Raw genomic sequence first — 26,297 nt, 5'->3', positions numbered from 1 at the left:
TTAAATATTTAGCATAATTTCAGCACAAAGAACGAAATTTAGCTCAGGGAAATGTATCCATTTTAAGTGGCAAACAGACTCAAAAATGAGGATGAGAAAAGTGCAGGAATGGGCATTTAAATAGACTAACAAGTGTTCCTTCCGGGCTTTGAAGACCCGAGTCACGAACTTGGTGTCATCCACGTTTAATAACACGCTTAGGATGTTCTAAGTTTTGGTGGGGGGTTCCGAGACTAGCCCGTGTTTCCCTGAGTTACGGAATTCAGTATAGCCATCCCCACGCCCAGGCTTTCTAACAGTGAGAGGAGATGGAGTGGAATGCACCAAAAAAAAAAAAAAAAAAGTTCAGAGGAAACCAGATTAAGGACTAACTCCCGAGCTTTCTCTTCCTGTAGTCGAAGGGGCTTGCTGGCTTCCTCAGTACTTTGTGGTGGCAGTGCTGTCACCCAGGCAAACTCATTCGAGAGTGAGTGTGGAGATTGTCTCTCGGGCGGGGGCCTGGGGGCGGGCGGGAAGGCTGCCTCTCTCTCCCTGGCCCATAGCCAGATTGCAGGTGCCCAGAAGGGAAATCAGGAGGAAGAGAGCCAGGAGGAATAATCTAAGGCTCCTCAAAAGCAACAGGAAGGGGGACCATTGGATCCTTAACTTCCTCCATATGTCTAGACTCAAAATGGAACAAACAGGGGCTGCAGCAATAGCACAGCGGGGAGGGCGTTTGCCTTGCACGCGGCCGACCCGGGTTCGATTCCCAGCATCCCATATGGTCCCCTGAGCACCGCCAGGAGTAATTCCTGAGTGCAGAGCCAGGAGGAACCCCTGTGCATCGCCGGGTGTGACCCAAAAAGAAAAAAAAAAAAAGATGGAACAAACACCTAAACGGAAGCACTCAAAGCTCTAAAATTCGTAGAAGGGATCCTAGGAGTAAATCTTCATGGCTTTTGGATTTGGTCCTGGGTGTCCTAGCAAGAGCAGAGAAAACATTACAAAAACGAAAAGCAAGTTTAATGAATTTAATGAAGTGAAGAACTTTGATGCCCCCAAGGATACCACGAATGGAGAGTGGAAAGGCAGCGCGTGAATGAGAGAAAAATAGTAACAAGTGATGTATGCGGGTGAGGGATTGTTATTCCAAATATAGAAAGAGATCCCAGGCCAGCGAGATGACGCAGGGGCTGGAATGTCGGCTTCGCAAGTCCAAGTCACTTGTTCCCTCCCTGGCACTGCACGGTCCCCGAAGCACTCAGCTACTGGGGGCAGCTCCATAACAAGATAAGGAAATACTGCTACGACACGCCACAGACAAAGCAGCCTCTGAGCAAAAGGGGAAATAACGAGACACTTCTCCAGAGAGGCTATATAGCTGGCCAGTAAGTAGCACTGGAGCACTGGAGCACTGTCATCCTGCGGCTCATCGATTTGCTCGATCGGGCACCAGTAATGTCTCCATTGTGAGACTTGTTACTGTCTTTGGCATATCGAATACGCCACAGGGAGCTTGCTAGGCCCTGCTGTGCAGGCGGGATACTCTCGGTAGCTTGCCAGGCTCTCCGAGAGGGACGGAGGAATTGAACCCGGGTCGGCCTCGTGCAAGGCAAGCACCCTACCCACTGTGCTATCACTCCAGGCCAGTAAGTATGTGAAGAAGATGTTCCAAGATCACTAGTCATCGGGAAAATGCAAATTAAGACCACAAAACGGTAATAATTCAGAACCAGCAGAATGGCTGTTGTGAAAAAACAAACCCCAGAAAATACCAAGTATTGATAAAATAGAAATGGGTGCCTTGTGCCTTGTTGGTAGGAATAAATATAGTAGTAACGCAGCTGCAGAGGAAAAGGAATTCCTCAAAGGGTTAAACATAGAGCTACTGATGGTCTAGCAATTGACTGCTGGGTATATGCTCCGAAGAATTTAGAACAGGGACCTCAACGGATATTTATATGTAGGTATTCATAGCAGCACTGTGTAAATAGCCAAAGGTGGACGCTTCCCAGATACCCACGAACAGATGAATGGGTAAACAGAATTTGGCAATAAATACAATGGGATATTATTCAACTTTTGTAGAGAAGGAAGTTCTGATTTATACTACAGTATGTTTAAACCATGGTGACACTTATGATAAGTGAAGTAAGCCAGTTACCATAGGATAGATAACATACGATTCCACCTAAGTGAGCTGACTGAAGCAAGGACGTAGCTGGAGATGGGAGTGGGTGTGGTGTTTAACGGGAGTTTAACGGGTACAAAAGCTTTGGAGTTGAGTGGCAATGCTGGCTACACAACCACGTCAGTGTACTCTGATGTTAGGTAGGACTGTGTTGTTGAACATGGTTGAAATGGTGCCTTTGAGTTGTAGGTCGTTAGAATCGTCTACAGGAATAATGGAACCACAGGAAAAGAGCTACAGTAGTACCTCAGACCTTAGTGCTGGGAGGGGTAGATGTACAGTTTGTATTATTTGTGTAGTAGGTCATTTGCCTTACACGCGACCGACCCAGGCTCGATTCCTCCATCTCTCTTGGAGAGCCCGGCAAGCTACCGAGAGGATCCCGCCCGCACGGTAGAGCCTGGCAAGCTCCCTGTGGCGTATCCGATATGCCAAGAACAGTCACAACAAGTCTCACAATGGAAACGTTACTGGTGCCCGCTCGAGCAAATCAATGAACAGGACGACAGTGCTACGACAGTGCATTCTTTGTGCATTTCTAAAACTAAAAGGTATTGTCGAGTAGAATTTTAATTTAGAAAAAATAACATTGGATTTGTAAGTGGTGTTGTAAGAGCTTGGGAAGTTGGTCAGGAATCCATGAAAGAAGAGGGGACACGTGAGAGCCTGCGTCCAAAGGGGAACGTTGGCTTTGGTTATCTTTGGTTAACCTCGGCCCCGCTTGCTCTCACCAAGCTCAGGAGTCCCCGTACCCGCTGCTGCCTTCAGGGAGCTGGAAATTGATTCAAGACACATTCGTCCATCAGTTCTGAGGAGATGGCAGTAAAGAACGCTGAAGCTTGGCTACTTGGAAGTGTGCCATTTTCTGGGCATTTGTTTCATACACAGTTTCTCACCCGTCATTTGCAGCCGAGAGATCGAGGACAGAGAAGTCATTCTCACGGAGCTTCTCTTGTACGTTAAGGACCGTGACAGGTCAGCTGCACCTGAATTGTTTAATCATCAGAATTCCTGAGGCAGAGAAGATCGGTATAGTCCAGAAAACTGGGGTTTAGAGAGATGAAGTCATTTAGATGACCAGGATTACATTGTTAGAAAGTATCGTTGCCAGTGCTGGCATCTCCTCTCTGACTCCCAAAGACAGTGCTCCCCGCTGTTTCGGGAAAGGATCTTGTATGTCTAAGAGCAGCTGGCTGAATCTGAGGCCCATGCCTCTTTCCTGATTGAGGCCCCCCGAGCTCTGGCTTCTAGGGCCCCTCAAGTCTGCCTGCGTGGATGACTACATAGAGGGCATCTGTTTCCTCGTCTGTAAGGAGAAGGACTTAGATTGTGGCTATCAGCGAGAAACCTGTCACTTACTGAGAAGAGGAAATTTTCGTACATTCCAAAGGTGGCCCGTCAGAGCTCAATAAATCCCAGCGGAAGATTTTTAACGCAAAACAGACTGCTTCACACGAGGACAGTTTTAACTTCAAAAAGAAGACTGGGGTGGGAGTGGCGAGTGTAATAAAGAACTTTTATTAGCTGTCTTGATGGGGACGTGGAATGAATTTTATTTTATTTTACTGTAGCATTAAGGCTGAGGAGTTCCACCACTGACATCCTGTGTTGGAGCCAAGCTTTTGAACACGACCAAGTTCATCTCTCGCGTGACCTCTCGTTATCCCGTATGATCTGAAAGCGGGATAATGACCCGTAATCGTTCCGCAGTCTCGGTTCCCGAGCCGTGGGGTTCCCGAGCTGATTCTTGCACGTGATAAATAGTGCAGGGAACATAGGCCTGTTTTCAATGCCTGTGGTGCTCTCTTCCATGTCCCTGTTTAAAAATAGGCATCAAGTTTTCAACTTGAAAATTGGTCACTAAGGGGACAGGAGAGAGAGTGGGGTGGGGGAAAGGCAGTGTATAGAGTTGGAATCACAGGCACCACATACTAATCCCCCCACTCCCCAGCCCAGACTCAGCTAGGGGTCACTCGGGAGCACTGGAGCCTGCTCCCCACCAAATAAATAAGTATATGTCACTTTGGGTGGAGAAGAAGGCAGTGACATAGTTTAGACAACTTGACCTGCTTTCTTGCCCCAACCAGCGTGGTCAAGAGCGTTGTCTCCTTCCATTCTTATACGTGTGTGAGGTAATAGGAATTTCTTTTTTTGTGTGTGTCACACCCGGTGATGCCCAAGGGCTACTCGGGGGACCCTACGGGATTCGAGGATCGACCCCGGGTCGGCTGTGTGCAAGGCAATCGCTCTATCCACGGTGCCATCGCTCTGGCCCCAGGAAGTTCGTTTTCAGCTGGGCAGTAAGTCCAGGAAAACGTGGGCTTGTTCCGATGCCCGAGTTTCGCTAGTAGAAGACCACCTCGTTTCTTCTCTCTGTTCCCCTGTCCCCAGACTGCACAGTAGCAACAATTTGTTTTGCTTCATTCTCAGTATTTTGATTTGCTTTTCATCTTGTGAAAATGGTGTTTGAGTTTGGTTAGCATTCATGGGAAAATCAGGGGTATATATTTTTTTAATTGCGTAGTTGATACTTTGTTGTGTGTGCCCAAGTGTCTCCACATTGCTCCTAGATAACTGTCATCAGTGAGGGGAACCAGTAGGAAGGAGATTCTGCACTGGAATCTCCGGTTAAAGAGCTGGGAGCCGGCGAGGTTGGCTAGCGCCAGTGTTAGTGTTCTGCCGACCGTTGTGTAGGATGGAGGGCTAGTATAGCCTTTCCGTCTGTGCTGAGAGCAGGGCTCTTTTTCATCTTGAGTATTGTTCAGTCCTCAGTCTTTTCGATGTCTCTTAAGATTCACTGTCACTGTCACCCCGTTGCTCATCGATTTGCTCGAGTGGACACCAGTTACGTCTCCATTGTGAGACTCGTCATTACTGGCTTTGGCCTGTCGAATACGCCATGGGTAGCTTGCCAGGCTCTGCCGTGCTTACTTACTCTTAAGATTACTTAAGGAAACGGCATTTTCGTTTCACTCTCAGGTGCAGTGATCTGGGTCATTTCAATTTGGTATGGGGGAGGCCCCAGGAGTAGTACAGGGGGGCAACACGCTCTCCACGGACACGAAGCCAGGCACCTCAGATGGTCCGCTCTATCCTCAGGTACTGCCCTGAGTGACTCCGGAACGTAGAGCCAGGAATAAGCCTTGCCCACTGTCTGGTGTGGCCCCCCAAAATAAATGCGTACATTTGAGATAGGCGGGTAGAACAGCCAACTGTTCAGAAATGGTATTGATAATTTTAGAGTGCGTTTAGGAAAGTGGCTTTAGGAAGCACTGCGTCTTTTTATAAAGTCCCGTAAAGTCCACATCCGTGTATGCCAGCACTCAAGGTCTCGTCCTCCCGCCAGAGGTCAGAGGTTATTACCCACCCGCGATGCTTCAAATAGCTTAAAAATAGCTCCTCGAGCCCTGCAGTGCTTTTTATAGCCCTTAGTTATGGGATCAGTCACAGCATCTTGGCGATTATTGTGTCTCTGAGCCCCTCAAGGACAAGGACGCCAGCCCGGTGCTTGTCATAAGGCAATTATTTAATCTATTCTTATTGAGTAAATGAAGGATTCTTCTGCTTACAACTGGAGTTTGCAAAGATAGATGCAGACGGGAGCTTCTGCCCTGTCATAAGAATATACAAGTCAGATGTTTTCCTCTCTGGTCTCTGATGTTTGTTCTCTGAGGTCACTGTCTACATAATGCCTTTCACAGTTACTGCTGTTGTACCTTTGACATAGATGAAGATTTTGTGGCTACTATTTTGCTTATATATACTTTTTATTTATTTTGCTTTTTTTTGGGGGGGGGTCACACCCGGCGATGCACAGGGGTTACTCCTGGCTCTGCACTCAGGAATTATTCCTGGTGGTGATCAGGGGATGATATGGAAGGCTGGGAATGGAACCCAGGTCGGCCTTGTGCAAGGCAAATGCCCTACCCACTGTACTATCACTCTAACCCCTATACTTTTTATTTTTGACCAGCCTCCCTGCCTCGACATGCAGTTTCTTAGTCTTGCATTCTTTCTTTGCAGGCCAGTAACTGTTCAGAGGTGAGTAGCGTTTTCTGCTGTGTGATTTAACTCATCTGATTTCTAGCCTCTGAGCTGATCTTGTTATTCCATCGTTGCACTATATATCAATTGTTATTTTTTTTTCTTTTTGGGTCACACCCAGCGATGCTCAGGGGTTACTCCTGGCTTTGCACTCAGGAATTACTCCTGGCAGTGCTTGGGGGACCCTATGGAATGCCGGGGATTGAACCCAGGTTGGCCGAGTGCACGGCAAACGCCCTACCCGCTGTGCTATCGCTCTGGCCCCCTCAATTGTTATTTTTATACTGGTTAAAAAAATCAGATTTGCATGTCTTTAGACAATCATAATCGATCGTGGCAGTAGAAAGTACCAACTTAAGACTCAAGTCTGGGGCCGGAGCGATAGTCCAGCAGGGAGGGTGTTGACCTTGCACGCGGCCGACCCGGGTTCAATCCCCGGTTTCCCATAGGGTCCCCCTCGCACCGCCAGGAGTAATTCCTGAGTGCAGAGCCAGGAGGAACCCCTGAGCATCGCTGGGTGTGACCCAAAAAACAAAAGAAAAAGAGACTCAAGTCCGAAGGAAGCGCCGCTCTGCCTTTAGCTCTTTGACGGTGCTGGAGTAAGTCACTTGGTGCCCTTGGAATGCGGTTTTGTCGTTTGTCAGATAAGGTTAAAGAAACCTGTGGCCTAGGTGAGGGGTTAGCCCGCAGGGCCGGGCGCGGGCCTTGCCTGTGCACACAGAGGCCCTCCGGCTCTGCGTGGTCGCCCACCGTGGCTGAGTGTAGACCCCTCTGGTGATGCCAGCAGCCCCGGCCTGACCACTGACCCTCAGGCCCACACGGTCCCTCTGCGCTGGGCCCTGCTCCAGAGCTGTGCTCCAGAAATGGGGCAGAGTCAGTGTTTTGCACTCTGAGGACTAAAGGCACAGATGTGAGGGCGTTTTTATAGGTTACGAATTGTAATGGAATTTAGGTGATAGTAAACTTTCTTTACTATTCACATAGTTCAGTGCCTTTACATTTTATAATATTCAAACCATGCCCTCGATTCTAAGTCCTGTTCCTTTTATTTTTGTGGTTGTTATTTGGGCCACAGTTGACAGGGCGCAGGGCCCAGGCTCTGCACTCGGGGATCACTGCTTCAGGGAACTCTGACCATTTGGGGTGCCAAGGAATCAAACCCGGGTCCGCCACACGCAAGGCAGTTAACTCTTACATGCGGTCCTGTCGCTCTGGCTCCTACATTCCTATAATATTTTCAAGATTTATCCATGTTGTGTCAGTACTTCATGACTTTTTATTGTCAACGAATATTTGTAGGTTTATCACATTGTTTATTCTTCAGTTGATGAACATTTGAATTGTGCTTTTCGGTTATTACAGCATAATGCTGCTGTGAACATGTATGTGAACATTAGCGTTATTCACTCACATGGTAGTTCTGTTTTTGACATTTTGAGGGGCTCTCAAGTTGTTTCTACAGCGGCCACACTATTTTACATGTCTACCAGGAATGTAAAGGATTCTAACATCTCCACACCCTTATTAACACTGCTTACCACCTTTTTGTTATAGCCATCCTAGTGGCTGTGAGCTCATTTCTCTTTGTGGTTTTGATACACATTCCCTGTGGGATGCTGGGAATCAAACCTGGGTCGGCCGCGTGCAAGGCAAATGCCCTACCCACTGTGCTATTGCTCCAGCCCCTTGCCTAATTTTTGATTGAGCTGTCTTTTTTGCTTTTGAGTTGTACACGTTCTTTATGTATTCTGAAGCCAGGTCCCTTATCAAGCATAAAATTTGCAAGTATTGGGGCCAGAGCGATAGATAGCACAGCGGGGAGGGCGTTTGCCTTGCACGCAGCTGACCCGGGTTCGATCCCCGGCATCCCATATGGTCCCCCAAGCATTGCCAGGAGTAATTCCTGAGTGCAGAGCCAGGAGGAACCCCCGTGCATTGCTGGGTGTGACCCAAAAAGCCAAAACATATATATATATATATTTGCAAGTATTTTCTCCCATCTTGCGGGTTGTCTCTTCATGTACTTGGTGGTGTCTTCTTCCTCACCTCCTTTACCATTTATTAAGATAATTAGCATATAACATTGTGTAAGATTATGGTGTACATGTTGATTAGATACGCTTATATATTGCAAAATGATTACCACCAGGGCATTAGTTGACACCTGCATCGCACGCATAATTACCATCTCTTTTTTTGTGGTGAGAACATTTAAGATCTACTCTGAGCGGCTTTCAAGTAGATAATATAGCGTTAATAGCTGTAATCACCATGCTGTATCTTGCACCCCTAGAATTGACAGTATCCTTTGAAGCCCGGAATTTTAAGTTCCGTGAAGTCCAGTGCACACAGATATTTGTCACTTACGTTGTTGGTGTCATATTGAAGAAAGGAATGGCCTAAACAAAGGTTATGAAAATTAACTCCTGTGTTCCAAGAGTTTATGGGGTGAGGGCTCGAGAGATAGTACAGCGAGCAAACACTTGCCTTAGGTGGGCTCAGTCCCCACATGGTTCTCTGAGCCTATTGTGGAGTAATCCCAGAGCACAGAGCCAGAAGCCAGAAGTAAGCCTGAGCACCACTTGGCCTGCACCCCTGGCCCGTGTCCGCCCCCCGCCTCCCCCAAAATAAGAGTTTTTGTGGAAGGTGTAAGCTAGATCTTCAGTCTTTCACATGTAGATAACCATTTGTTCCGGTGCTGCTTGTTGATATTATATATGCCCCAGTACCACTTGTTGTCTGCATATAATTTTTTCTGGGAGCACTTTTCAAAAACCACCATCACTGTCACTGTCATCCCGTCGCTCATTGATTTGCAGGAACAGGCACCAGTAACGTCTCCCATCATGAGACTTGTTGTGACTGTTTTTGGCATATTGAGTACGCCAGGGCGTGCTTGCCAGGCTCTGCCGTGCGGGCAGGATACTCTCGGTAGCTTGCCGGGCTCTCCGAGAGGGGTGGAGGAATCGAACCCAGGTCGGCCGCATGCAAGGCCAAAGCCCTACTTGCTGTGCTATCGATCCAGCCCTGGAGGGATCTAACTTAGAAATATCCAAACTAGAAAAGGGAAACTTGGATTGTCTGTGATCAAATCAGTGACTGAATAACAGAATGGTCTTATTTCATGTATTACATGTTCCGGAATGTTCCTCGTATGCGCGACACTACGCTAGATCATAGGGAAACCGCAATGAACAGTCAGGATCTCTGCAGTGATTTTTATTTCTTTATAATTGATTTTTATTAAAACACTGTCACTTACAGAGGTGTTCATTATCCAGTTGTTTCAAACATTTAGTGTTCCAGCACCACCCATGTGACCTTCCCTCCCCCGATGTCCCCAGTTTCTTTCCCATTCCTGACCTCTCCAGTGATTTTTAAGTTGACTTCTGGCTTCCATGGTTTTGAGAGGAGTGCGTCTTTTTAATTCTCAAGGATAGGACTGTAATAAAAACAGATCCTGCTAGGTAATTATGAAGAAAGTTTACTCATCATTTATTGAAGCTCCTGCACATGTTCTCCCTGAAGGAATGAGAGGAGGAGGGGGTGGAAGTAGAGTCTGAGTTACCTGTCGGGTGTTGGGACACTTTGAAAATAATACAGAAACACGACGCGTTAGCATTGGCGCCACTGCGCAAACACGCATCTCCTCGCATTCAAAATTTCCCTTGCAGACGGGAGCTCTTGTCTCACCCGCCGTCGTCGTGCAGAGTGTGTCAGAAATACTAGGTATTTGGTGGGTTTTTGACTGGCTGATTGGGTGGGTCAGGTCAGCTGCAAATGATCCCTCAGGTTTGCCTGTTGATCAGGATCCTGCCCTCAGGATACTGCGTCAATGCTAACGTGAGATGCTCAGCGTGATAGCTCTTCATGGAAGCCAAATGCGTTGTATCACAGTATGAAAAGCAAAAATTATATAAGTTGCCTGCACAAATCACTGGAGCCCACAGGCTGCAGGCGTACATGGGGTGGTAGAGGAAGGCGTGAGGAGAGGTAGAATTTTACAGAACTGAGGGCGAGCAGATTCGTAGAGGGGCGGGCTCAGACTCTTCCAGATCCAGAGGTTGTGATGGATCGGGTGATCTGTCCCTTAACCAGGCCTTTAGGAATGTTGGCATTCCAGATCACCTCGTGTCTGAGAGCACTGCGACTTTGAGCCCGGAGCCAGGGCGCCTGAAGTCCCACAGTGAGAAGGTAGCAATGCTTCGGCCTCAAACCCCGGTCACTCCATGATTAGATGCACTGAGAAGGAAGGAGACGCAGCTGTCCAGGGTGGACAGTCACGTTTACGTACCGTGCCTCGGCAGATGCTGTCCTGCGCATGTGTGTGCGCGCGCGCGCGTGTGTGTGTATCTGTGTGTGTCTGTGTGTGTCTGTGTGTCCCCTCACCCCGGCGCGGCTGGCCGGGAGATGGGTGGGTTCCCTTAGGGTCGTCGACGAGCTTCGAGCAATACAACTTGGTAGAAACGTGGGCGAGGGTTGGGCTGGGTGGCTTTCATTGTTCCTAGCATGTTCTTTCCTCTGACCATGTGATTTTCTTTTCTTTCTCCTAGAACGAGCCTCTGACCCCAGGTTATCATGGATTCCCGGCACGGGACAACCAGGTCGGTATCTGCAGTTTCTATGTCACACGGTGAAGGGGCCAGCGGCAGCCGCATGCGTCTGTGTACCATACACAGCACTCACTGATGTCCCTCCCTCCCAGAGAAGGTGGACCAGTAGGCGAGCCGGTCGGAGGAGGAGGAGAGTAGTTTCAGCCGTGAAGTGACAGTTAGAGATACACATTAAATACACCTGTTGAAAATCATGTTGGAATTGTGGGTACTGGAGGGGTCAAGACTGAGTCAAGCACATTCATAATTACTTTTCTCTTCTTCTTCTCCAAGCTAAATGATAATTTTGGGGGCAGCACACTTGGCAATATTCAGGGGTTCTCCTGGCTCTGTGCTAAGAATCCACTCTTGGTAGTGCTTGAGGGACTATACGGAATGCTGGGGATTGAACCAAGGTCAGCCGCTTACGAGACAAATGCCCTATCTGCTGTACGATGGCTCCGACGCAATAATAATAGCAATAATAATAATAATAATAATAATAAATTTTAATATTAATTTTTAAAATTCTGTTGACTCACCGTGAGATAGAGCAAAACAAAGCTATGATTGGGTTTCAGTCATGCAATATTCCCACCCCCGTCCCGCCACCGGTGTAATTCCCAAGCACTGATGTCCCCAGGCTCCCTCCCACCCTCCCGAGTTCCCCCCCACCCCAGCCTGCCTCTATGGCAGGCACCTCTCTTCTCTGCCGCTCGTTCCCTTCCTCTCATTTTAGGCATTGTGGTTTGCAGTGCAGATGCTGAAAGGTCACATAAGCATCCCTTCTCCGACCTTCAGCACTTAGTTCTTCCCCGAGTGGTCATTGCCAGCTAGTGTTGTCGTAGGACCCTCCTCTATCCTAGCTACCCTTCCTCCCCCACTCTCCCCTCGTACCCTCGTGGTAATTTCCCACCATCGACTAGACCTTCTGAAGGGCTTGTTTTCCCTGGCCCTGGATATTAATTTCATATTCTTTTTTTAAACCCCACATTCTTATACCTCATTGTCAGCCAGCCTTGGTGCCGTGCCGGCCTCCTTGGTCACTGCCAACACAGAATCCCTCGCCCACACAGAATTTTGGGTGCTTGCGGTACTCTGCAGCAAGAATTCTCCTTGATATATATTTTTTTTCTTTTTGGGTCACACCCGGCGATGCACAGGGGTGACACCAGGCTCATGCACTCAGGAATTACTCCTGGTGGTGCTTGGGGAACCCTATGGGATGCTGGGAGTCGAACCCAGGTCGGCCGCGTGCCAAGCAAACGCCCTCTCTGCTGTGCTATGGCTCCAGCCCCTCTCCTTGATGTCTTTAGCCGGGGAAGGTCTGCTCCGGAGGCAAGTTTCTGCCGCCTTCCTTGTTGGAGAGGGGAGGGTGACGGAGGAAGCCTTGGCCTTAGAGTGCGTTAGTCAGCGCAGAACTGCTTCCTGGGAGATTCTTCTGTGCGTTTTAGGTGAGACAGTAAAAATCCCTTCCTGGTTTCGTGTTCTCCTTTTTTTTTTGGCCTTGAGAGATGGTCCAGAAGCTGAGTGAAGGTCGGACAGCGGGTACGTCAGTCTGAGAAACGTGTGTGGCCTTATGACTTGGCCCCTGGAATCGACCTCCATTGTGCTGCTTGGTGGTCCCGGCATTCTTCAGGTGGTTTGAGAGGGTCACCTGGAACTGTCCTCGAGTGTCTCCCCTTCCTTGGAGCGCTGTCTGTGAACGCCACCATGATCAGGCGGGCCGAGGCGTGAGTCATCAGACAGCTCATCGGAAGGGTCGGAAGGGTCGGCAGTTGCCCTTTCTAGAAGCAGGTTGTGTCTCATCAAAGCGTGATCATAAAATCTGGGATGTCCCCACATAATAGCCACCTTTCGGGGGCCCAGATTGTTGTTTAACGCCCTGTGATTTATAATCCTGTTAATGGTGTTTCAGGAACATCAGGGTTTCTTATTGTGACACTCAACCCACCACCAAGAGGGTCAGTGTTGGGGGGCAGTCGGGGGGGGGGTGTTGGAGGGAAAGTACAGTGGGTAGGGTGTGTGCCTTGCACGCCGCCAACCCGGGTTCAATCCCCAGCATCCCATATGGTCCCCTGAGCACCACCAGGAGTAATTCCTGAGTGCAGAGCCAGGAGTAGCCTCTGAGCATCATTGGGTTTGATCAGAAAGCAAAAATCTTAGAAAAAAGAGTGTCAGTGTCCCCCACCACTGTCACTGGGTCCCCTCTCAATTCCCTTACCCCCTCGCCGCCTTAGTAAAACTCCCTTCTGTTGGCAGACTCAGCTCTATTATCCACCATATTTTATTCCCTTGTGCTGTTTCTTTCTGCCCCACTCATAAGTGCTCATTCTGTCTTTGTGCTTCTCCTTTTGACTCCATTTGCTCAGCAGGACTCACTTTCTTCCGCTTCCATGCCGTGCACTGCAGGGGCTCATCTTCGCTCTTTGTTGGGTGGTGTGCTGTTGTGTAAATAGACCCGCTTTCAAAAGCCACTCTGTCTGGGGGGCCCTTGGGTTGTTTTGGTCTTGGCCATTGTGTGTAGGGCTGCATCAGACAAGGAGTGTAAGCACCTTTTCGAAGTAAATTGTTTGAACCATTGGAGTAGATGCAGGGGAATCGCTGGGTCATATGGAGGCTCTGTTCATTTACTGGAGAACTGGATTTCATACCCTCTCTGTGGAGATTGGACAAGATAGCATTTCCACCCATGTGGATGAAGATTCTCCCCCTGCCCCCAAAACACACACACACACACACACACACACACACACACACACACACACACACACAACTGCTGACCCTGGTTGTTTCTACAATTTTTTTTGCTTTTTTTGGGGGGGTCACACCTGGCAATGCACAGGGGTTACTCCTGGCTCTGCACTCAGAAATTACTCCTGGCAGTGCTCAGAGGACCCTATGGGATGCCGGGATTCGAACCCGGGTCAGCCGCGTGCAAGGCACACACCCTACCCACTGTGCTATCACTCCAGCACCTGTTTCTACAATTTTGAATGCGTATCATTCTCACTGGAGTGAGGTGACATTGTCATTTTGATTTTTGTATTTCCCAGACTCTTCTTCATGTACCTAGTCCCATTTGTCCAGTTCTTATCCTCAGAGACCGGTTTGGAGGGAAAGGTGGAAATCCCTTTGGAGGGAAAGGTCATTCATCCCTCAGTGGAGTCGAGGACTAGCCCTATTAGAGGTCTCGGTGAAGGATGTGGGCGTTTCTTACAGATCTTAGAATATAGAGATTTTATTTGTTCTATCCGCCTCCCCCCCCACACACACACTTCCTCGGTTTGGCCCCGCCCAGTTGCTCTTCTGATTTGTAAAAATCCATGTCCTTTAATAGTAGTTCCGCATTCTGGCCCCTCGTGGGTCAGAAAACATACTGTTGCTTGGAAATCTAGCCCCCCAAATTCTGAAAGCCAGGTTCAAGGGTTGGGTTTAGCATTCAGCTATTCAAAAATACCTCCAGGTGGGCTGGAGTGATAGCACAGTGGGTAGGGCGTGTGCCTTGCACGCAGCCGACCCGGGTTCAATTCCCAGCATCCCATATGGTCCCTCGAGCACTGCTGGGAATAATTTCTGAGTGCATGAGCCAGGAATAACCCCTGTGCATCGCTGGCTGTGACCCAAAAAGAAAAAAAAAAAGACAAAACCTCCAGGCAAATCTTTTGAGAGCTACAATCTTATAGACAGCTTTCAGAGGACTAACACTCTTTTTCTGTTTCATTGTGTATTCCCAGATGCGCAAAACATAAGAGATCCTGGTCAGTCTTGGACGTTAATGCGGATATTTAATTATTTATTAAATGTGGCTCTCCTTTTTTTTTTTTTTTTTTAATACTAAGGGCTTTTATTTTAGATCTAGAACGTCCATCTAATTGAAGTGGAGTATGAGAATAGACTCACCGGGTCTAAAAGAACCTAAAAGGCTACTATCTAACGCTGTGTTTTCCCTCGGGGATGACGGATCAATAAGGAACTAAGCGAAGGAATTAAGAGGAATTTGTTAAAGGACAAAAAGCGGCCTCACTGCCTGGGAGCCCGTTGGTGTTTCTCCCTTTTTTTGCCGTGTAGCCCCACCCCTGGTCGTGGACGCGTTCCTCTCTCGGGCCGCCTCTGCTGTAGGCCCCGGCCGGCGCCTCGCCACGAGTTCAGGCTGCTCATTTACTCCGAGGCACATGCGGGCGGTGACAGGTTTATTCTAGTTTATTTTCTGGGGCTGGCTGTTGTCCTCCGGCGGGATCTTTGAAAGAGACGTCCGCGCAGTGCAAATAGGCAAATATTGAATAGCGGCTCGTTGCATTGGATGAATGCAGAATCCGAATGAGTGCCGCTAATGAATGTGTCACCCTGCTGAACTCTGGCTTTGTGCTGTGAGTGCAGGGAGGCATTTAGCACGGTGGAGCAGTGGCCGCCGGGCAGCCCGGGCTGGGCAGGAGCTGAAGCCGCAAACGCCACACACACACACACACACACACACACACACACACACACACACACACACACACACACACACACACACACACACACACACACACACACACGGCTGGCTGGCTCAGCGAGCAGGCGAGGGGAGGGGGGGCCAAGGGGAATTTTAATTGTGTCTGTTATTTTCTTTCCTGGTTCTTTCACTAATCCTTCCTCATTAGGTAGGAACCATCCCCAGAGATATTTTTTTGGGATTCATGATGGTTATTTATTTATTTATTTTCCTTTTTGGGTCACACCTGGCGATGCTCAGGGGTTACTCCTGGCTCTGCACTCAGAAATTACTCCTGGTGGTGCTTGGGGGACCCTATGGGATGCTGGGAATCGAACCCGGGTCGGCTGCATGCAAGGCAAACGCCCTCCCCGCTGTGCTATTGCTCCAGCCCCCTCATGATGGTGATTTTTAAGTTTTAATTTTTTTTTCTTGCTTTTTTTGAGTCACACCCAGCATTGCACAGGGGTTACTCCTGGCTCATGCACTCAGGAATTACTCCTGGCGGTGCTCGGGGTACCCTATGGGATGCTGGGAATTAAACCCAGTTCGGCCACGTGCAAGGCAAATGCCCTCCCCGCTGTGCTATCGCTCCAGCCCCAAGCATTCTCCTTTAGGGTTAAGGAATAATACGTGCACTGGCGTGTCACTGTCTTAGTGACCTTTTTCATCCCATTATTATACAACTGCCCCCAACCCCCAGCCTCCCCACCCTCAGCACATTAGAAGTAAAAACCCTTAAAGGAAAGGAGGGGCTCACAGAGGTTGCGTTTTTGATGCCAGTTCCTTTAAGATCAGTTAAGCTCTCTGGGACCGGCTCACCATTGATTCTCTGATGCTTCCTAGTGCACACTGGGCTGTTCCCTGGGCCTACTGATGTCGCCTCTCTCTGGCCGTGGAGAAGACAGTCATTGCGCCAGACATTGCGAGATGGAAGACAACCAGCTTGGGAAGGTCAAAGGCTCAAGCGTGATTTTAGGTTGCGATTCCTACCCCAACCTTCCTTTGTGAATTATGCAAACGCACATACGCTTATGCAAGTGTCTGGGTATGGATTAGAGCTGTGGGTTTATAGTGTTTTTTTAAATGAGATGATTTGTGTGCATCAGCTGCAGAGTATATCAGGCAGGGAAGGGCTTAGGAGGGGCAGTCTGACCGGAAGGGACCTGCCTTCTCCTAAGTGCGCCATCCGTGCTCACGTCATGTATTTGGGGTGGATTTTGGGGGACTCCTGGGAAGGATGGTTGGAGTCTTCAGGCCTGTTTTCGAAACTTGACTGTCATTAGAACGGCCATCTATCGTCCTGCTCAAGCTGGGGCCCTCAAGGCTGGGGAGGGTGCTGGTGTTGCAATAGTGCCCAGAGACCAGGAAGAGAGAGAGAGAGAGAGAGGTGCCTGGGCACTGAGGCTGTAATTAAGGAGAGGTGGTGAGCTGGTCTTCACTGATGTGGTCAGCCTGGCGCTAATGGCACGGTGGCTCGCTAATGCCTGCCTCGGTGGCAGTGCGGTTTTGCGGTGTATAGTTGAGAGAGCAAGTGAGCACGGGCTTTTGGCAGGTGCAGATGTGGAGCAAGCTGTGATACCAGGATTCTCGGTGAATTATGAAAAGTAATGTCCCTACGGTGCTTTGCTGCTTACTGCGTGTGATTCCATGTATATTCATGTATATTCCATGTTTCAGTCTTCCTAACAGTTCTGCCTGTTATCTTATGCTTGCTTTCTTTTTTTTCTTTTCTTTTTTGCTTTTTGGGTCACACCCGGCGATGCACAGGGGTTACTCCTGGCTCTTCACTCAGGAATTGCTCCTGGCGGTGCTCAGGGGACCATATGGGATGCTGGGAATCAAAACCGGATCGGCTGTGTGCAAGGCAAACACCCTCCCCGCTGTGCTATCGCTCCAGCCCCTCATCGGGTTTTTAAACTTATGAAAAGCCATGAGTGTATTCAGGTGGTTGACAAAAGCCCACTGAGTGTCGAAGGAGTTGTTTCAGCAGACAGACCTGACGTAGGCAGTTAGAGGCGGAAACATCAGGATGGCGCTCGGGCCAGCTTAGATCACTGTTTTCCAAAGCGGGCAGTACCCCCACCCCTGAGAACCTTCTGGAAGAAGCTTTCAGTTACTCATTCCAAAAACATTTCACCCCTGTGCTATCTCTTGGGCCTCTTTCCGTTCTTGAACTCGTCAGCCAAGCTGAGGTCCCGCTTCAGGCCTGTGGGATAATCACTCTTTCCTTCAGCCTTCTGTCTGCTGGGCTTGGCAGCCTCCCCCTCCCCTCTAGCCCGCGGAGTCCGGTGGGCAAAGATGCACCACCAAGAAACCACGTCAGACCACAGCAGACAGACACTGTCCGCAAACATGGCCTGTCTAACTAAACTTACCTCCTTCTTTCTCGTGAGCATCCCAGTTCAGCCAGTGCATGTTCTCCATTGTCTCTTTCTTCCTTTTTTATTTTTCAGTTTTTTAAAATTTACTTAAAAATTTTTAAATTTATTTATTTTTTTTTGGTTTTTGATTTTGGGTCCCAGCCAGCAATGCTCAGGGGCTCCTCCTGGCTCTGCACTCAGGAATTACCCCCGGCGGTGCTTGGGTGACCATATGGGATGCCGGGGATCGAACCTGGGCCAGTTGCGTGCAAAAGCAAACACCCTCCCCACTGGACTGTCGCCCAGGCCCCTTCATTGTCTCTGCCTCCACTGAAATGTAATTTCCACCCAAATGATGATAAGACTTTGCTTAGAGCCAAGCCTGGCATGTAGAAGTAGATCTGGCAATGTTGGTGAAAATGAGTGAGAGGGACTTTCAACTTAAGGAGAAACCTTTGAAAAGATTTAAGCAGAAAATTGGGGTAATTTATCTTACATTACAAAAAATAATATTTAGATTGCTATGAAGAATGAAGTGCAGCCCTAGAACTGTCTAGCCAGCATTCTTGTTAAATGTGTGTGTTAATATCACTCCTAATCACAGTTTATTTGTTAAATAAGGAATTCTTTTCTTTTTCCTTTTTGGGTCACACCTGGCGATGCACAGGGGTTCCTCCTGGCTCTGGACTCAGGAATTACTCCTGGCGGTACTTGGGGGACCCTATGGGATGCTGGGAATAGAACCCGGGTCGGCCGTGTGCAAGGCAAACGCCCTCCCCGCTGTACTATCGCTCCAGCCCCCTAAATAAGGAATTCTATCCCAGCCAATCGGGAAACTGGATTAAAACGGCAGCCTGGGAGGTGAACTGCTCACCTCTCTGCCCGTCGGTTCCTGACAGTCTAGAATCGTCTCCTTACTTGCTCTTTTAGCTGAACACTTCTCTGCGTGGCTTTTAAATCCAGAAAGCAGGGCTTGGTTGGTGTCTTGAAGTTGCCTGAACTCTGGACGCCTTCCTCTGAGGTCGGCTCCAAGGTCGCCTCCCCCCAGTGTGTGCTATCAGGCCACCCGCTGGGACGCAGGTTTGCCTGTGGTGTTGCCTGACACCCTCTAGTGGACGCTAGGACCAGGCCGTCACCTGCTCTTTCCCCGTCTGTCATCAGCTCCTTGCATTTCAGATCGTTTCATACTGCAAATCGTTCATAGGATTTTTTTTTTATATGAAGACACTTTATTCCATTTTTGCTATATAACATAATAGTGAATATAAGCTAGTAGTGCAAGTTCGTGTTATTAAAATTCCTAGTCATTCGATTCCTCCGTCCCTCTCGGAGAGCCCGGAAAGCTACCGAGACTATCCCTCCCGCACGAAGAGCCTGGCAAGCTACCCACGGCGTATTCGATATGCCAAATACAGTAACAACAAGTCTCACAATGGAGACATTACCGGCGCCCGCTCGAACAAATCGATGAATAACGGGACGACAGTGCTCCAGTGTAAAGTTGTGAGAAAAAGCAGGATAGAAAGCTTCTAGGATTTAAGCAAATTCATTGATGTACAACTTACATGGATTTGTAGTTTATTAATCAAAGAATAATACAGGGGGCTGGAGAGATAGTAGAGCAGGTAAACCAGACCACTTAGCTTGCTCAAGGCCAGCCTGGGTTTGATCCCTGGGACCCCATAGGGGTTTTCTCCTCTCTTCTGCCACCCTGTTCCCTCCCCCGTCCCCTCCAAGAGTCGTCCTTGAGCACATGGCCAGGAGTAATCCCTGAGCAGCACCGGATGTGCTGCAAAACAAACTAAAAATAATGAACATATTGAGACTAACACATTTAGCAGTTTTTATTGTTTATTAATATTAATATTTATTGTTTATTAATAGACTGGGGTGATAGCACAGCAGGTAGGACGTTTGCCTTGCATGCGGCCGACCCGGGTTCAATTCCTCCATCCCTCTCGGAGAGCCCAGCAATTTACCGAGACTATCCCGCCCGCACAGCAGAGCCTGGCAAGCTCCCCGGGGCGTATTTGATATGCCAAACACAGTAATAACAAGTCTCACAAGGGAGACGTTACTGGTGCCCGCTCGAGCAAGTCGATAAGCAATGGGATGACAGTGATACAGTGACAGTGCCATGGTGAGTCCAGAAACAATTTTAATCTATTGACAGCTGCTCACCGCAAACCTGCCATCTTGCCTCGGATTTTTTTTTTTCCCCTCCTAGGAAAGAACATTTTCTTCCTCCTGCCAGCTTGTTTGTGTACTCTTACTGAGATGTGTTCTTGCTAGATTCATTAGTTTCAGGCATTACCCTTTGGCGTCTGCCTGTGGAATATGAGAAGTGTAAGTTTTGTAGACACTCTCTCCTCTGTGATGTGTCACTTTCTTGGCTAATCGGTGCTCATATCTGGTATGTGGTTATAGAGTCATTGATTAGGACTGTGGAAATGCTTTCTGAGTCATGAAATGCAGAGATTACCTTCTCTGTTTTATTTACTCTTTGGTTTCTGCTGTTACTCCTGAGTTACTGAATCTATACTAAGATACCAGTAACCTCTCCATGGTGAGACTTGTAGTTACTGTTTTTGGCATATCGAATACGCCATGGGTAGCTTGCCAGGCTCTGCCATGTGGGCGGGATACTCTCGGCAGCTTCCCAGGCTCTCCAAGAGGGACGGAGGAATCGAACCTGGGTCGGCCGTGTGCAAGGCAAACGCCCTACCCGCTGTGCTATCTCTCCAATTTGCAACACACATTGGAAGGCCAGTTTCTTCCCTGTATGCGGTGTAAGCCCCACTGTCAGAATGGGTGGTACAGTGAGTAGGGAGCTTGCCTTGTACATGCCTGACCCAGGTAAATCCCCCGCGCCACATATGGTCCCGCAGACCCCACCAGGAGTGACCACTTGTTTAGCAAGTAGATGGAGATACGGTTTCCATACCATAATATTTGCTCAATGTACTTAAAAAAAATGTGTCGTTCTATGCCATTATCCAATTTCTGACAGTCCCCCAGATCTCTTGAGTATTTTAGGGTATTTTATAATCCCTTTCCAGGCAGCTCCTCATCTTCTTTCTGACTATAAAACTGGTCTTTGGGGTGCATTTAATATAAAAAGAATCATGATTTGTATGTGAGTTTTTTTTTTTTTGTGCGTGTGACTTCTATCATTTAGCATACTTTTTGAGTTGTCAACCATATTGTAGCATAGATTCCACTACATTTATTTGTTCTGGGGCTACACCTGGTGATGCCTAGGAGTACTACTAATAGTGCTCAGGAGTCACTCCCAGGAACCAAACCTGGACCGTCTGTGTGCAAAGTACGTGCCCCAGCCTTTGGAGCTCTCTCTGACCTTGTCTTTACTCTTTACTGCTGAATGGTATCTCATCTTATACATGTATGTTGCATTTTGTTAATCCATTTACCAGATGATATAAATTTGGGTTGTTTCCAGTTGGGTTATAATGCTTTTTTCTTAGTCAATTATAAGATCATCATCATCATCATCATCATCATCCCGTTGATCGTTGAATTTCTTGAGCGGTCTCAGTAACGTCTCCATTCGTCCTAACCCTGAGATTTTAGAAGCCTCTCTTTACTCGTCCTTCCCAACGATGCCTCATTGGGGGCTCTTTCAGGGTCAGGGAAATGAGAGCCATTGTTGTTACTGGTTTTGGCATATGAATACACCATGGGGAGTTTGTGAGGCTCTCCCATGTGGGCAGCAAATTCTCGGTAGCTTGCCAGGTTCTCCCAGAGGGAGAAGTAGATTATAAGAAGTCGAGTGGTAGTCCCTGGGTGTGACCGCCTAGCTACTAGAAAATGGGAAATCTGGGCGGAGGAGGCCCAGTCCCAATCTGAGCAGGCTTGAAGGTCTCAGCCCCGGGTCCCACACACCTGGGTTCCTCTGCCGGTACCTTCATGCGTGAGGCTCGTCCGAATTATAAGATATATATTTAATCTATATATACATAGATAATTTATTGGTCAGATATATAGGTTACAGATACAAATCTTGCTCCTCTCCCCATCGAAACAGGAACAAAACTGCATTTTTTATCCTTATTTAGTCAATCTGAGTAAACTCTGCCAAGTGCCTTATGAAAGAGGTGGTGCGCGCAGACGTGGGGCTCCCTCCGTCCGGGCCTGGTGGTTGTTCCCAGGAAGACGGGCAGGTCTGGAGCGGCTTTGTGCTCGGCGGACACAGCTTTCTGCAGACGCTCACCGGCAGGCGTGTTCAGACAAGACAGCTCTTCACGGAGGCAAGAGAAGCGATGCTGCTCTCTGCGTGTCCCGAGGGAGGCCGTGGTAGGGAGGATCAGCCAGGTCTGTTGGCATTTTTCCCTCTTCACCGAGTCCGGAGGCTGTTTAATTGGGATCCTTCTATAGAGCGCCAACACAGACTGTTTAGCGATCGGCTCTGGGGGGCCAGGGGTTAGGTCAAAGGATTGCGGTGTGCGCCTAATGTGTAGACGGCTTTGGATTCGACCGCTGGCTCGACAGGGAGACTTAGAACAAAACCAAGTACCATCACCACAATTGACTATGGGCAAGTGTTTCCTACTCAGAGCTTCAACATTTTATTTTATTTTATTTATTTATTTATTTTTTTTGCTTTTTGGGTCATACCTGGCAATGCACAAGGGTTACTCCTGGCTCTGCACTCAGGAATTACTCCTGGCAGTGCTTGGGGGACCATATGGGATGCTGGGAATCGAACCCGGGTCGGCCGCATGCAAGGCAAACGCCCTACCCGCTGTGCTATTGCTCCAGCCCCGAGCCTCAACATTTTATCTGTAAGTTAGGAATAGTATCTTTAAAAGGTTGTCAATTTAGGCATAAGATGAAAAACAAACAGACAAACAAACAAAAACTTGTCAGCTTATAGTAGGGTTAGTAAATCATGATTCTCATTAAGTTTATACAGGGAAGAAAGCTTTATAAATCAGTGATTCATTCTTACAGTCTTATTGGTCTTTTTTTTTTATTTCCTTCTCTTTTTCCTTTCGATTCTTAGTTACGTGAAATGAATTATTTCTGTCGATTGGAAATTTCAAGCTTAGGAACATAACTTTGCCACGTTTCCAAGAAAAATAAGCCTGTGTGAGGGAAATAAAATCTGTGTAAGTTTATTTACCTAACTCATTACTGGTCTTGGCAGCGCCAGGGAGAAAGAGGGAGTCATTTTGGAGACTTCTTAGAACTTGCATAACATCTGGTTTCAACTGAGCTGACATTCAGGGGTTCCCCCACCAGCTTGCTTGCTCCTTGTCACTCAGGCCCCCAAGTTCTTCTGCGCTTGTGTGTCTGTTGCTGCACATTTCCTCGAATCTCTGTCTTGACTGTTTATTTCTCCTTGGCGCCTTGTGCTTGAAATGCCTCTCCTCTTGCCAACAGCGTCTTAAGTGTGCTTCAATATCCCTGGCCACAACTTAACCTCCTTCACGAAAGCGTTTCTAATTGCCTCCGATCGGCTGAACTCATTTAACAGGTTGTCTGTCTTGAGCACTTCCATAAGGTCCAAATCAAGAGAGTTGGGCAAATGGCGTGAAGACCGCCAGCCAATTATTTCATTTCTCTAAGGCTCAGTTTTCTCATCTGTGGAAATGAGGGTGACATTTACCTCCTCCTCTGAGGTGGTGAGGAGTAGATGATGAACATTCTCCTAGGTCAAGAGTGATTCTGCACTAATTCCTCCCTGTAGTTTTCTCTGTAGTCTAGAAATCTCTCCTAGCCTCTCAGCCCAGGCTTCCCTCTCTTTCCTGCTGGCACTTTGGGCTCTAACGGGTTGGAATTTGTGGTTCTTGAGTATCACGCTTCCTGTGGAGACAATGGGCGCGTTTATCACTCCTAGCTGGGGTGCTGCGGGTAGCTGAGTGATGGAAGGCAGAGCTGAGAAAGGAGGGACCGCCTCTCCTTCCTCCTCCTCTGATCCTGGCTTCTTGGTCACAACCAGGCCTTTGGGGAAGGGGGGGTGGGGAAGTGGGTGGGAGGAGGGGGAAGGGCAGACCTGACAGTGCTCAAGGCTTATTCCTGGCTCTGTCCCCGGAGATCGCCTCTTGGTAGTCTTGGGGACCATATGGGGTGTTCAGGATCAAACCCAGCTTGGCTGCCCACAAGGCAGGTGCCCTGTCTGACGCCCGTCCTATGCCGGTACTTGGGTCCCGTTTCACCTCCAGACTTTTATGCCACAACTGAACTTCTTGCTGCAACTTGTAATTGTGCACCTTGTCACCCCTTGGCCTCTTTCCCCTCAGTGTAGGATTGCTGTGACTTGAGCCTGCCAGAACAGTGTGGGTTCAAGTGCTGGCCCATTGCTCAGGAAGTAGCTTGCAAATGTGGGGACGTAGCTTCATTGCTTGCTTTCTGTGCATCCATCACCAGGTACCGTGTATAGGCGCGTGATTTGTATTGTAGTCAAGAGATTCGATGTGGCGGGCCAAAAGAATTATCTGATCACTCAGTCTATTCGCAAAGGAACCTTGTCTCTGCTTTCAGTTTTCAAAGTCAAATTCTCTCTCCAGAATTTTTTAGGGTGGCAAAGTTGATAGGATGCACTGTACTTTTTTTTTTTTTCTCTTTATGGGTCACACCCGGCGGTGCTCAGGGGTTCCTCCTGGCTCTGCACTCAGGAATCACTCCTGGCGGTGCTCTTGGGATCATATGAGATGCTGGGAATCGAACCCGGTCGGCCGTGTGCAAGGCACATGCCCTCCCCGCTGTGCTAGCACTCCAGCCCCTGTGCATTACTTTTAAGAAGCTTCATGCGTATCCTCCAACTTTCGCTCTTCCTCATACAGCCCTAGACCAGTGATGAGGAATGAAATTAACTAGTTAAGTAGAATGTGAGGCAAAGTTCTCATCGTCAGTCGACCAGGCATTGTGGGGTGGGCGGGACAGCTTGGAGGTCATGTAGGGTTTTCATTTCTGATTTTTTTTTCTTACAGTATTGTTCATGTTTAAATTCAGCCCATCTGTTAGATTTCACTTTTTAAAAACAATTTTCTTCTAAATTTTATTTTATTTTTGTAAGGTTGTTCACAATAATTCATTTCTTTCGACATTCAAACACCAATCCCACCACCCCCGTACATTCTCGTCACCATATTTTGAATGTTTCCTTTTTTATCTATTTTATTAGTGAATCACCGTCAGGTACAGTTACAGACTTACAAACTTCCGTGCTTATGTTTCAGTCATACAATGGTCGAGGACCCATCCCTCCACCAGTGCCCATTCCCCACCACCAGTGGTCCCAGCATCCCTCCCACCATCCCCACCCCGCTCCCCCTCCCCCCACCCCGCCTCTGTGGCAGGGCATTGCCTTTTGCTCTCTCTCTCCTTTTGGGTGTTGTGGTTTGCAATGGAGGTATTAAGTGGCCATCATGTTCGGTCTATAGTCTGCTCTCAGAGTGTGTCTCCCATCCCGAGCGGATCCTCCTAGTACCATTTACTTGGTGATCCCTTCTCTAACTGAACTGCCTTTTCCCCCAGTAGGTGAGGCCAGCTTCTGAGCTGTGGAGTAATCCCCCCAGTACTCATCTTGAATAATCTTGGGTGTTAGTCTCCCATTCTGTTACTTTATATTCCACAAATGAGTGCAGTCTTTCTATGTCGGTCCCTCTCTTTCTGAGTAACCTGATACTTTCCATGCTGATCCATCTCTGTGCGGTAAATTGCACTCTAACTGCTGCGTCCTGACGTCTTCCCGACGCTCTTCTCTGGAACCCCAAGGCACACTCTCGCACTCGGTTCACTCTCCGCAGTGTCAGTGATGACGTAATAAACAGAATAAGCAGGCTTAGCCGCAGTGAGAACAGGACCCTCTCTCCCCTGATATTTTTGGAGATTTTCCATTGCGCACGCCCATCAGGAATACAGAAATATTGAATTGAATGCGCCAACTCGTCTCAGACTTCCCGAACTATAGAGATTACTCCGGTAGCCAAAGAAGGGAAAGCTTAGTTGAGATTTTCACTCGGATTTTTAATGCTTTTGCTTGACAGGCCTATATGAAAAATTAATTCTGAAGCTAGATATCTGATCTTCAGCAAATGAGTGCCTCTCGTAAGCTTCACGGGTCTGGTCAAGTGGATATTAAATGCTCAGTCTGTCATTTAGGAGGGCCGTGGACGATTCTTCAGGCACTCGGTCAATGTCCTCACTGAATGATGGAACTTTCCAGACAGGGGAATAAGGTCTGCGACCAGGACCTGTCATTGTGTTTCGGAGCCCCGGGAGCTTCTGCTCTCTCTGCCTCTGAGGTCTCCTGTGCCTCATTGGATCACCCAAGCTAAAGATGCTTCTGGCACCTTAATTGCATTATTTTGTGATCGGCACGGGCAGAGCACTCATTCCCTCTGGCAGGCGTGTCTGGGTCCCAGAGTCCCCGTGGAAGCAGAGCTACCAAGTATTGATCCCGGGTGACGTGCCAGCCCCAGGTTAGCAGGCCTCCTTTCCTTTCACTCCTTCCCACGCATGAAAGCCACAGCTCCGAGATGTGAGTCATTGCCCACGGCTCGGTATGCGCTAGAGCACTGTCGTCCCCTTGCTCATCGATTTGCTCGAGCGGGCACCAGTAACGTCTCCATTGTGAGACTTGCTGTGACTGTTTTTGGCATATCGAATACGCCACAGGCAGCTTG

General features: G+C 48.4%; 1 protein-coding gene across 15 annotated transcripts in view; it reads left to right on the top strand.

Annotated features, from left to right (window-relative positions):
* Positions 1–26,297, top strand: part of RBFOX2 (RNA binding fox-1 homolog 2) — a 280,019-nt gene that overhangs the window by 80,733 nt on the left and 172,989 nt on the right. For all 15 annotated transcript variants that reach the window (XM_055141043.1, XM_055141045.1, XM_055141042.1 and 12 more), the window contains exon 2: positions 10,768–10,818. In XM_055141043.1, coding sequence (XP_054997018.1) covers positions 10,768–10,818 — 51 coding nt within the window. The remainder of the gene's footprint in view (positions 1–10,767; positions 10,819–26,297) is intronic.

This window comes from Sorex araneus, chromosome 6, assembly GCF_027595985.1.
Source record: "Sorex araneus isolate mSorAra2 chromosome 6, mSorAra2.pri, whole genome shotgun sequence".
Taxonomy (NCBI): Eukaryota; Metazoa; Chordata; class Mammalia; order Eulipotyphla; family Soricidae; genus Sorex; species Sorex araneus.
This window is presented reverse-complemented; position numbering and strand designations above follow the sequence as displayed.